Genomic DNA, 13,070 nt, shown 5'->3' on the forward strand with positions numbered 1-13,070 from the left:
ACCATATGTTTTCAATTATCAAATATTATGCACCTATATGTTAAAAAATCGGCCACATGACCGTCACTGGTTACAACTTATGTTTATTTTTAATATTATACAACTGTAATCAGAGTACATTTCTGAAAATGTAATTTATTTATAGAAAATAATATCCTATTATAACTTTCAGTTAAAAGTTAATAAAATAATAATATGAGATATTAAACAGTAATAGAGTAAACGAATGGAGTGGACCACAACTCAAGCCTTATAATTATGTCTAACGGGCAACATGAAATTTCACATTGTACATAAAAAAACGTAACTTAAAATATTACAATATAATATATAGTTTCCTGAAGTCAAAAAATAAACCGGTTAATATTGATTGTCATTCAGCGTATAACAATTTGATCAAAACAATATTGTACAATATTATGCTTGGTGCAGGGTGTTGAATTTTTATAATTTTTAAATGTTGGTTAAAAATGGTATACCTGTTACATTTTATGTAAAATGGTATACCTGTTACATTTTATGTTTGCCGGATAAATATTTCGGTGCAGTGAGATCAAAAGTAGTTAAGCGCCAACTATACCTATATTATAATATACAGATATATATTATACGATATAAAACAATAATTTGTCGTTCATTATAATTACTCCATTATACACATATACCTAATAATAATATATAGGTCCATTATTACGACTCGTAAAACGTACGTACGTACGTAATAATATGTTATAAAATCGAGGCGGCGGCTTCGAAAAACGTACTTTTATGTTAAAATATATTATACAGATACGGACGACTTAAAAGCACACGTACGCGCGTATTACTCGCACTGATAAAATATAATATACAAGACCAGTTTATCGTTTCCACGTCCACGCGCGTAAAATAATAATAATAATAATAATGATATTATGATGTGAATTCTCCCCCCGTACACACTGCTTGCGCTGTCAACGACCCCTTTTCCGATATTAATAATATACAAACGCGTTCGATCGACAGTCCTCCTTAACAACATTATGTTATACAACGCTGGTATAAGGCACGAAATCGTCGTATAATAATAATAATAATAATAAACTATTATCGCACCCGAAGTGTCACACTATATATTTTATAGTGATATAATATTAAAATAAATATTGCAGTCATGCCGGTTACGCGCACACGGACAATAACGGCGCGAAAACAAAACTTGATTTTTGATATTTACACAATATTAGTTTTAAATTTTTTATAATGTGCAGCGTTTAATGAGATGCGAGACCAAAAAATAAAAATAAAATTCGTATGGGTTATTGCAATACTCTCATATTAAATGATTTTTCAATAATGATATAATATTATAATATTATGCCGTTCGCTTGATTTCGATGACGACGTGGAAATTAACTGTATAATATTATCAGTATACGTTCCGGTATATAATACATAATATTATAGTAGTATGTATATATTATTGTGACAAATCGGTCGGCGTCGCGCCAAACAAAACGTTATAATATAATTCATTCGGCGACAAAATGTGATAAAAAAGACGACGGCGGGAGAGGTAAAACGAGAATAAAAAAAAACAACCAGTCCATTAGAAGCTTTTAAAATTCCTGTCACCTTTTCGGGCCACTATTAAGTGGTTTTAATATACAATTTTTACTTCTTTACTTCTCTGTTTGTTTTTTTTTTTTTTTAATTACACATGTTATCCGAGCCGACGCGGTTAATGCATATTCCGTGTAATCGGTGGCGCCCCCAGTGGATAACACGGGCGAACCAGTTGCCCCGCGCCCGTTCGTGTATCTATGTCCCATATATCGGGTATATATATCTACCAATATTCTTCTTTATGATGTACATATTATACGTATATTTCAGTTATATACTTACTACCTACTATAATACTTACACATAATATTATATTTACGTATTATATATTATAATACATATATGCAAACGGAACGCGCAAACACGCGGCGGTTCAATGTATTATATATATACTATTTTATGAACATAATATTATATTATATACATATGTACCACCTCTTTACAGTCGTATTGCATTCAAATATTTTGTATGTATATAATATCTAATACGTAGGTATTAAGTTGTAGGGCGCCGCGCGAGGTAAATACTTACGATAATATTATTATAATATCAAATTATATGGTCAGTGTACACTTACCGCCGTTTTTACTACCGCCGCCGTACAAGAGTAAATAGACAAATGGACTTGTTTGTTTGTTTTGCCTCCCCCGAGCAAGCGGCTGGCGCTCGCCCACTACTTTCACAATAATATGTACCTATATTATGCAGCTGCATCCGTCATCACTGTACCCGCAGAGGCGTAATGTATATAAAACTACCGCTCTGACGACTACGAGTGCAGCAGTGGTCGTGTGTCTGTAGCGGGAGGAGATCATCGCGACATGACGGACTAGATTTTTTGTATTTTTCATCGATTGCAGTACACATTAGATTGTGGTCTAGTATTCCAATACTGCTCCTGCAGTAGTTTACGGTTTAAGGCGATTGGACCATAACACCGTAAAACGCGTGGACGTGTCCATTTGTCGTTCTAAGTTTGATAATATTACAGGCACTGCAGGTGATTTTCGAATGTCATTACAACAAAACATAGAAAACCGGTGATTTTGTTTTCAAGCATTAACTTGTATATAATATGTGATAGGCGGTAGATTATATTTTTGACTGTTATTATTGCTGTCGAACAATCGATTGTTGCAGAAATATAAATTGTTTTCAGATTTTATTTGAACTCTACTATGTCTTTGATGGTAGGCAGTTGTGATGGTGTTCTGAAACGTTAAAGGTTTCACTATTCCCTTTCATTCGAAAACTCGATAGACGCTGCACCTGCACTGATCTGAATATAATATTGTCATGTAAATTACATCATATTTATTATCATTTATTTTATGTTTTTATTAAAATCCATTTTGTTTTTGCGTTCAAATTTGTCACGATCATCTCCTATATTACGATATTCGAGACTACACACGCTTTCACATTAATGACGACCGCTGCAGAGCCCATCTAATCATTATGCCCCAAGTGTCCGAGTACAAACAAACGCTATTCATTTAAGACGTAAACACATAATTTACGACACAACCGTACACGGCACGTGTATAATTGTTACATACCTACCTGTACGCGGTGTATGTCCCGTATGAACCTGTTTTATTTTTTCTCGGTAGAGACGGAACTAAAAAGGGCCGACGGTGGCGAGACGTGTGTGCGATAAGCGCGGACGGCGGCGCCACACGACGGGACGACGAAATCCGACGTAGCGCCACCCGGACCGACCGCTTACCCGCGCTGTCCGTCCGTCACCAACCGTAGTCGTGCGGCGGCAATCGTTTCTTTCACTCGCACCGTCTCTTCTCATCGTTTGGGTCGCAGAGCGAGACCGCTGACGGATTATAAGGACACATTGAAATTTGGACATTAACGCGCGTATTATAAATTATATTAGTACTTATATACGTACAGGTATTAATGTAATTTAACGACGCGCCTATAACAAGCTCTGTTAATAATATAATTTTACGAAAAACAAAAGACTTAGATTTTAACGAAATAAACGTAATGTTATAAATAAAATGTATGGTGATGGATTAGTTGTCTTGTCTATATTTTATATCTGTGATTGGGATTTAGTGTGTTCAGCAACGGAATACGGATAATAATAATGTGACGTACGAGTATTTATCTATAATAGATGTATTCAGTTAGTTATAATATTATCGACTTAAATTTAGGTACCTGATACAGGCATACCTCGGACAACGGGCGATTATAATATCATATGTGTTGTATGATAAATGATAACAGTTTATCGAAGGTTGTGCGAATGTATATGGGGTTGTATATTATAATTTATAATGTATAAAATGTATTATTGTGATCGAAAAAAAATTATCGAAACGTATACAATGCTGATTAAATCTGGCAGACAAAACACGCTCCACGAACTCTGTCATAATTATTTTATTGTTTTTTTTTTCTTTTCATTTTTTGTTGATATACACAAGACGGCAAGACGATAGAAAGTTATGCGTAATATATACTTAAACCTAATGTTATTGTATCAATTTTCAATATTACGTAGACTTCATCGTGAGTTTGGAAGTAGTATAAGAATTTTATAATATAATAGATTCTTTCGTGATCGTTCGATAATGATTTATTAATTTATTAATCTAACAACAAAACGAAATAAGAATATAACATAATAGTAATTTGTTTAAGTTTATTTTTTAAATTAAATCGACTGCACGTATAAAGAAGGATAGTTATTTCTGTTGCTGTGCTGCTGCATCTACTAATAATGCCTTACGGGGTCGTATTATAAAGTATTTCTAAAAAGTACTTACTGTAATTATTATTACCACGCGCGATACCACGGTATTAAAATTACACGTAGGTATGCTCGTATATATATTATTATAATTATGATGGTGGTTTCATCGTGAAACTGCAAATTTATTAAACCTCATAGTTAATAATAATAATATGTATAATCGCCATGTGTGTGTGTGTAATGTACATATTAAACAATAACGCACGTCTTGTTTTAAAGTTTAACAGCATTTACTGAGATAAAAGTTTACTTGACGGAAAATGACAGCATGCTGCTAAAAGCGAATGAATTTATATATAAGTATCTAAATTGGAATGTTAAACGGTAGGGTACAGTTAGTATTTACAACTTACGTGAATGTATAAAACAAATTTATACTTGCCCGTATATCCATATACATTGACACATAACCTAACCTACCCAATTTTAGCGGGCGCCGGGCAGTATAATATATAATAGTATCATACTATTTATTAGTATGTTAGTATGTACTTTACCAGATGTGCAATTTATAAATGACTAAATTCTCAATATAACTAGAGTTAATGCATCATAACAATATATTATACATTGTATTGTCAGGGAGATAATTTATTAACATTCATGTAAAAAGTTTTATTTTTTCCATATACATTTACTGTGTACAACTTTATGTTTAATAACACTTTTAATTTTTCCATTAGTAATCGTACCTATGTAGGATATATATAGTGCCCTATAATATTACAGCCTATACCCATCGCATATAGTTTTTAATAAACCCAATGTCACGTGTTTTCAGTTATACCTAACTACTGGTCGACAACTTAATTGCTTCTGATTGTCTATCGACTTTTTAAATATTTCTATTCTTAAGAAATTCACGTTATTATTATTATTATTATTATTATTATTAAATAATAAATACCTATTGTTGGTGTTTTTTTTTCATTTTTTTTAGCCATACTCAAACCCTGAATAAAACTGCGTGAATTGACTTACAAAATTCGTTCATTGAAAACCTATTATACAATCTCGAAATGTATAATAATTATACAATGTTTTTTAAAATATATTTTTATTTTTTTTTTTTGCAGTGAATTTATGTCACGATTCAATAAATTCATTGTCGGGTTTGCAGCATAATTATTATTATTGTGTAGTTTGTGTAATAAAAAACCCGGATTTCCGCGGCGCGTATATATCGACGTTATAATACGAAATGATCGATGTTTATTGCTACAATGACTATAATAATTTAATAACATAATATAAAATAATATCATGATAGGTATTCTCAATTGGAAGCGTCATTTTGAAATGTGTGGTTTATGTATGAATTGAAGTTTCGTTCGTACGCGTACATGATCATACCAACATGCCGCCGACGCCTACGCCTTCGCACTGCGCCGGTTTTATAATATAGAAAGATTATATTTTTTCGTCTTTCCTACTCCGTTTAACACAGCGGCGTCTGTTGTTTGATAAAAAAGAATTATGAGTCAATCGAATATTTACGGGATATGCGAAAAACGTTCATACACGCAATATAACGTATATGGAAATGAAATCGTTTATAAGACTTTACTTAAGGACACGCCGCCGTACGTAATAAACACGTATCGAAGAGACAGAAAAGAGAGAGAGATAGCCGTTATAATATATTATATGGTGAGTGTAGGATTTTAATTTATGTTTACTTGCGTCAGTTCGGCTTCGATTGTATATTTATAGTATTATAATAATTTTTTTTTATTATTAAATTATACACACGTATCAACAATGTAATTTTGGATTTTAAATTGTTTTACGATTCTCCTACTTATTACCATTATTATTATAATATATGTGGACATATTTGCAGGCTTATCGGAAATAGATTTTTAAAATTCAGTATAATCGTCAAACAGTTGGGAAAAAAATGAATAGGTACATTTCCATAGTTTTACTATAGGTACACGTTATTATAAGACAAAAATTATAATATAAAGAAAAAAATTCCATGGAATGATTTGAATTATACAATATTAAATTATATACTGTACCTACCTTATTACTATTTTATTAATATACGACACGATAGTGACCAACAATTGGACGGGTTCATGCAAAATTATTATACTATTATAGTATTATGTTATTGTTTGTTTTAGAATCATCATTATTATGTCTTAAGTGCTTATCCCATTGGCCGTTAGGCGTTAACGAATATAAACTTTTAGACCGGGTTAGAGTTCAATACACATTTTTATAAATATAGCTTTCCTGTAGTCTCCACGACTCTGACTTTTGACTCCGTGATTTTGCTGTTTGTAAATTATATTCTTCTAAAAGATTGTCAAAATATTGTTATAATAGCGATACTTTATTTTAAATTTATATTTCAATAAACAATTGTATTTAGTGAGAACTACCTATTCGTAGTTCAGAATAATTTTACAATAAAAGAGCGCATATTATGAGGGGTTTGTAACACTTTATACTTACCTAATAATTTATACCAATTAATTATTACATAATAATATATTATTTTATTTCGTATCGTGAAAAACGTGACAATTTACTATTGACTGCGAGTGCTGAGCTGTAAATGTCAAACTGTTTAAGACCGTGGTACGATATATGTAGAACACACTCAGGAGTCCTGCAATAAGCCCTTAAATAAATTTAATTTAAGTAGCTATATAAACGGACTTAACGGACTCTGCGGATGCGGAAATCTTGCATGCCGACGGGTCGCGGCCAAACGCGCTGAATATTTTATCGGACTCGAGGCGACGGCGGAATCGTGTCCTGCGCTGCACGGACCGTTGCAGAAATCCGCTTAAACTGCGTTTTAAAAACAGCTGAATTATTCAGACCGGCTTTTTAACTGTCAACTTTCGGCGCTCTCGCACACACGCGTTTATGTGCTCCCCTTTTCGTGGAAACACTATAATATTATATAATATATATATATCAACATTATACAATGTACATATATATAGATATAATATGTACGCAATGCGTTATAGGCCAATATAGTGCAAATAGTGATTTTCACAGCTGTCAGAGGTGTCATCTGTTTGTCGACGCGACGGGCAACATAGAAATATCGTATATTATGCATAACAAAATAATATATAGGTACCTACCCTATACACCGAGGTGGACCCACCCACTCCACGACACCACAAATCACGAGTATTCACATATACATTTGGGGGCTCGTTTATGGTTCTCGATTATTCATGCATTGTGCACTTTGCCACAGCTTTATTATTATTAATCGTGCGCAAAATAGATTTTATACCTGTTTTTAGCGTCGTATAGAATATACCTCTAGTCGGTGGTATAGCCAAATATCAAATCTTATAAATATAATCGTGTAATATACCTAATGTTTATTTGTTTAAAGTTGTAACATATCAAAGGGGTAACAAATACGGCTATAATAGTTTAAAGAAGAAATGTACAAAACATATAGGTCTAAGTATTTATTATTCATTAGGTAGGTATAGGTAGTAGGTACCTACTTAATAGTAATTGATATTTGTACATTACGTGATAAAAAGAAAAAAATCATTCTGCATTATACAGTGAATAAACTTAGACTTTGACTTGTATACCATTTGAGTTGATTTTCCTATTAAACAGTCACACGTCTGTGTCTATACTGCCACCGTATTAAACTGGTAGTCAGACGCTTGAGCGCATTTAGATAAATTCGCCTCTATAATAGTTCAGTTTAAACATTTTCAGTGTCATTACAGGTTTTCCATTGGAAGTGAAAAAACTAAAATTTAGTAACAGGAAAAGGGTTTAATGATAGAATGATGGATCACGGATAAAAGTTATAAATTTATATTATGTATTATCTTTATCTTATATTATTAGTGTATAAATTATACACAAATAATACATGTACCGGTACCCGTGCTCAAATTATAACATTGTCTATTCGTAACCAACTAAATATGACACACACATTTTTAAAATAAATACACGTCAGCTATATATACGCACGAATTGCTAATGGGAATATTGAGTTTAACATTTATAATATATTACCTACTGATTATAATACACATGCCTACTCTATACTATATATATGTATATATAATGTTTAAGAAGATTTAAAATTACCTACAGTTATTATGTTCCTATGTAATGTGCACCACTGCAGCATTAAAATATTCGTAACAATAATAGCACCTACGCTACTGTCTACCTACAAAAAAAAATTTATGATTTCTACCTCGCAATAATATAAAATAATGTTTACCTACATTGAGAATGAGTGATTATTTCATATTAGAATAATATTTTCAATTAATGAAAATAATAATTTTTTTTTCGCGTTTTTCGCAGACGTCATATGATGGAGGAACGGGAAGCTCAGAGGCAGATGGCCACGAAAATGATGCAGTCCATGATGGACGACCGAGACGGCGGCGTACGTCTGGGCGCGCTGCAGGGCCTGCAGGCCTGGTCTCCGGCCGCCATGTCGCCAAGCGGCGGCGGGCCCGGCGGCGTCGGTGGCTCACCCGTGGCGCCTCAACCGCCACCAGGTCACTTTGCCTTGTCGCAGCCTCCGGTCGCTTCGCCAATGTGCTGAACGGACCTATCGGACCGCACGCGGTGGTTTTCGTTTTTCGTCGTCGTCGCGATCACGTGTACTCAGATTCCTAAGTCCTCGCGACACGCCCCGTACTAATATTACGTTTTGATATACGAACGTCCTATACGTTACCTATACGAACGTCGTGACGTGCTATGATATTATATACTAATGCGTGTGTACACCAAAATGATCGTTCCGATATTGAGTTGGATGAATACAAATATTAATATTATATGTTGAATAATATTTTACGTACAAGCGTGTGATAGTAATTTAGTCATTGTATCATGTTAATATATACATTATTACCTATTAAAACCGTGTACAGAGGTTTCGTATTTTTTAGTGATGATTTTATTCTATGCGTCGTATGCTATACAAAATATTAGACACGAGATGCTTTTATCGCTAATCTCGGGAAATACAAGAAATCAATCTAGAAAAATGTAAAAAAGTTTGTTCTTAAACGTTACGAAAAAAAAAAAAAAAAAATTCATCATGTTTAAAATTTAAATACATTTAAAAAAGAAATCCTTTTATTTCCAGCGATAATATAAATATAATAATCACCCTGTACAAATTTATTATTTTATACGCATAATAATTATATGTTGCAAACGAGTGTTGATGTAATGATGTGTGGATCGCATGTACAGCCGCTGTGCAGTGTGCGTTGAACGAATCATGTGATGCACATCATATACGACGCAAAACCATAAACCTAAAGTATTGTAATATGCATGTACATTCATAATATTATATATATTTATGTGCGTGTATATTTTATACAGAGTACGTGATAGCAGGCATTGTATCATCGCTTTATTCTTATTAATATCATGTAGTGCACGTCGTATAAACTTTAAAGTATAATAATAAGTATAGGTAATATTATATTATTATCAGTATATTTTCGTATACACCATGCCCATGCCATTATATAATGTATTTATTATGTATTTTTAATTTGAACATCACTGTAACTTTTATCGTTTTAAAATAATATGACATTTTATTTCACATATTATAATTATTTGTCTCCGACGTTTCTCGCGTGTACCTACATATTATTATTATTATTATTATTATTATTATTATTATTATCATTCTTATTATTAGTGGTATTCGGGTATAATATGACGTTATATATTATACACAAGTTCATCTCACAAGTTTTGGAAAGATTTTATTGGCCAACGTGTTTTCAATTAAAGTGTTGCTAGAGCTAGTCCGAAGTTTTAAAATTGATTTAACGATGACATTTACAATACAGATTTCAGTGTAATAGTAGTTGGGACATCATCGCATCTTCGAGCCGTATATAGCATGATTCCGATCGCTATATTATGTTTTCATTATACAGTCATATATATAGATAGGGAAAGTTTAAGACATTTAGGCCAGTGCATATTATGTTTATATATACCTTTGCATATTATTTTATTTTTTATTTTATTTTATTTTATTAGAATACACGGGTCATTATAGAACAAAGTGGTAATAGTGCTAATATGTTTCGGAAAACTACTGAATGAAATACAATATGCAACCTATAATATCGGTTTATCGATCATTTCAAATTAAAAACACACGAAACTAGTGCCTAAAGGATTAGTTCCGATCTCATTTGTATCATAATATAGGTACTTTGTATCCCTTGTACAGGAGATGGGCTGTTAATCAGATAAATATCTATATTTAATTATTTAAATTTTATATTATTAAGGTAACACTGTATTCGAATAATGTATACAATAACCTGCCGTGTCAGACGAATGTCATGATTATAATAATAATAATAATAATAATAATAGTTGTTAGTATGCATGTCTGTGTAATTTTTCGAGAAATGTTCAATGCATATATTATTATGATGATATATATTAGTAAATAAAATGATTATTATTTTGTACTGGTAGTCGCATGACATTTTAATGTACACAATATGACGCATTAACGTATTACTCATTACTATTACGATCGTATTATTATTATTAATTTTATTATTGTAATATGTATTTATTTATATATAGGTAGTAATATTATTATTTATGTAAATTATAAATTTTTATTTGTAATTTGTAAGCGTGCAATGTTAGATATTATATTAGGTATATATACATAAATGAATAAAAGTGGCATTACGTAAATAGGTATATAATAATGTTTCGTTTTATTCTTTACATAAATTTCATTTTCGTTTTTTAAGAAGTTCTCGCACTGTAGTACTATACATATAAATATAAATCATGTATAAAATATATATAACTATATAATTTGATACGCGATGAATGGACGAAAAAATAAATAAATCAACATAATTTATGACTCTTAATTTGCCATTGGACCAGATCATTGTAATTTTCATTTGAATAAAATAATAAAAAAAATTAATGTATAAAATAATAATATAATAATATTATCTATTATTATATTATCGTGTCATAGTAATATAGTATATTTTATGTTTTATGTAATATCGCTTGATCAATATACATTAAGTACACAATATTATTCTTTATAATATTATATATACCTAAACATACGTAGATATATCAATGACTTGTAATAATAATCGTCTTCGAGTGAAACGCGATTATATTATATTACCTATAATATATATGCACTATGCAGCCATATAATAATAATATTATGTTGGAAGTGGTGCAGTGTTTCGTTTTTTAAAGTTATTAAGTAGATAGATATATATACATATTATAATATAGGTAGCTTTAGTCATATTTTATTATATAGTCTTATCATTTATATATACATATAACCATATAGGTATACATTTCGTGCTGAATATGTCATTTATTAGTATATCATATTATTATTACATAATATTATTTATAATAATATATAATTGTTGTAAATGTTACATACCTATGAGTTTTTTTTTTTGTAAAAGACCGTCGCGCATATATATTGATTTGTACATTTTTACTGTCTCGGGATACTATTCAACCATCATTGTGCTTAATAAACTATATACATATATACGTATAATATATTATATGTATAATGTTTATATATATAATAACATTAAAGGTTTTTTTTTGATATCGCGCGTATTTACTAGGTATATAATATATATACTTATATGTGACAACGTATACCTACGTATAACGTATAACATTTGTGGTTTAATATTACGATTTACGAGTATGTACTTGCATATAATTCTACACAAAGTCTATTCCATCTGTTAGTGTGTCGTTTTCTTCATGGTCGGATTTTGGTTTGTTTTTAAGCTTAACGACTAATTTATATAGGTAGGTGCAGTGTTTTGAACCGTGTTCACAAAATCACCATTTGTTTGCGAAAATAATTTTCAGATTTTTTACACCCAAAATAGAATATTTTCCTAAAAACATAATAATTATATATTGACGCATCGAAATAAAAATAATAAGTAAGTATTAAGTATGGTAAATTGTAAGTATTATAATTTCAGTGTATATGGTTCATTATTGACGTTTATTTGTATAAATTAAAATATTCTCTTAGTCAATTTGCAATCATAATTCACGATCCCAAACATTTAAATATGTTTGCAATGATACATCAAGGTGAAAAGTATAAATACATATCATATATTCTACGAAAGTAAAAAACTTCAATAATGATGCCCTTATCAATTTAAGTTTGAGTAATAAATCAAGAGTTATAAATATTTTATCTATATCATTATACGTTTGAATATTTTATCAATTTCAAGCATTTACGGCTAATTTGATTTGTATAATATGTTTTAATATTACGATCCCGCTCGCATGGCTGAACGTTAAAGTCTCTTCGACGCACGAAATGTTCGCTCTACTATATGTAATTTGCATGAACAGCTTTAAAACGAATGTAATATTAATAACAGGACGGTATAACTTCTCATTACTTTGATATTGTGAAGTAATAGTAACTCTGAACTAAGGGTTATAAGGACTTTAATGAATTATATAGGTATAGTTTTTACTACTTATTATTTTAATCACTGACAGGCCTCAGGACACCAGTCACCACTCACCAGCTACATCAAGCACATAATATATGACTGAAAAACAGGATGATTCTGTAATAAGTAATAACACATTAGCGTACTTAAG

The 13,070-nt window shown here is 30.9% G+C and overlaps 1 protein-coding gene across 1 annotated transcript in view; it reads left to right on the forward strand.

The window, feature by feature from the left end:
- LOC149055130 (uncharacterized) overlaps window positions 1-11,848 on the forward strand; it is a 50,450-nt gene extending 38,602 nt beyond the window's left edge. Inside the window, exon 3 of the mRNA XM_089229301.1 lies at window positions 8,715-11,848. Coding sequence (XP_089085427.1) covers window positions 8,715-8,961 — 247 coding nt within the window. The 3' untranslated portion in view covers window positions 8,962-11,848. The remainder of the gene's footprint in view (window positions 1-8,714) is intronic.
- Window positions 11,849-13,070: the final 1,222 nt, after the last annotated feature.

The sequence above is a fragment of the Diuraphis noxia genome, unplaced genomic scaffold, assembly GCF_037042655.1.
Source record: "Diuraphis noxia isolate RWA-SAM2 unplaced genomic scaffold, SU_Dnox_SAM2 contig0005, whole genome shotgun sequence".
Classification (NCBI taxonomy): domain Eukaryota; kingdom Metazoa; phylum Arthropoda; class Insecta; order Hemiptera; family Aphididae; genus Diuraphis; species Diuraphis noxia.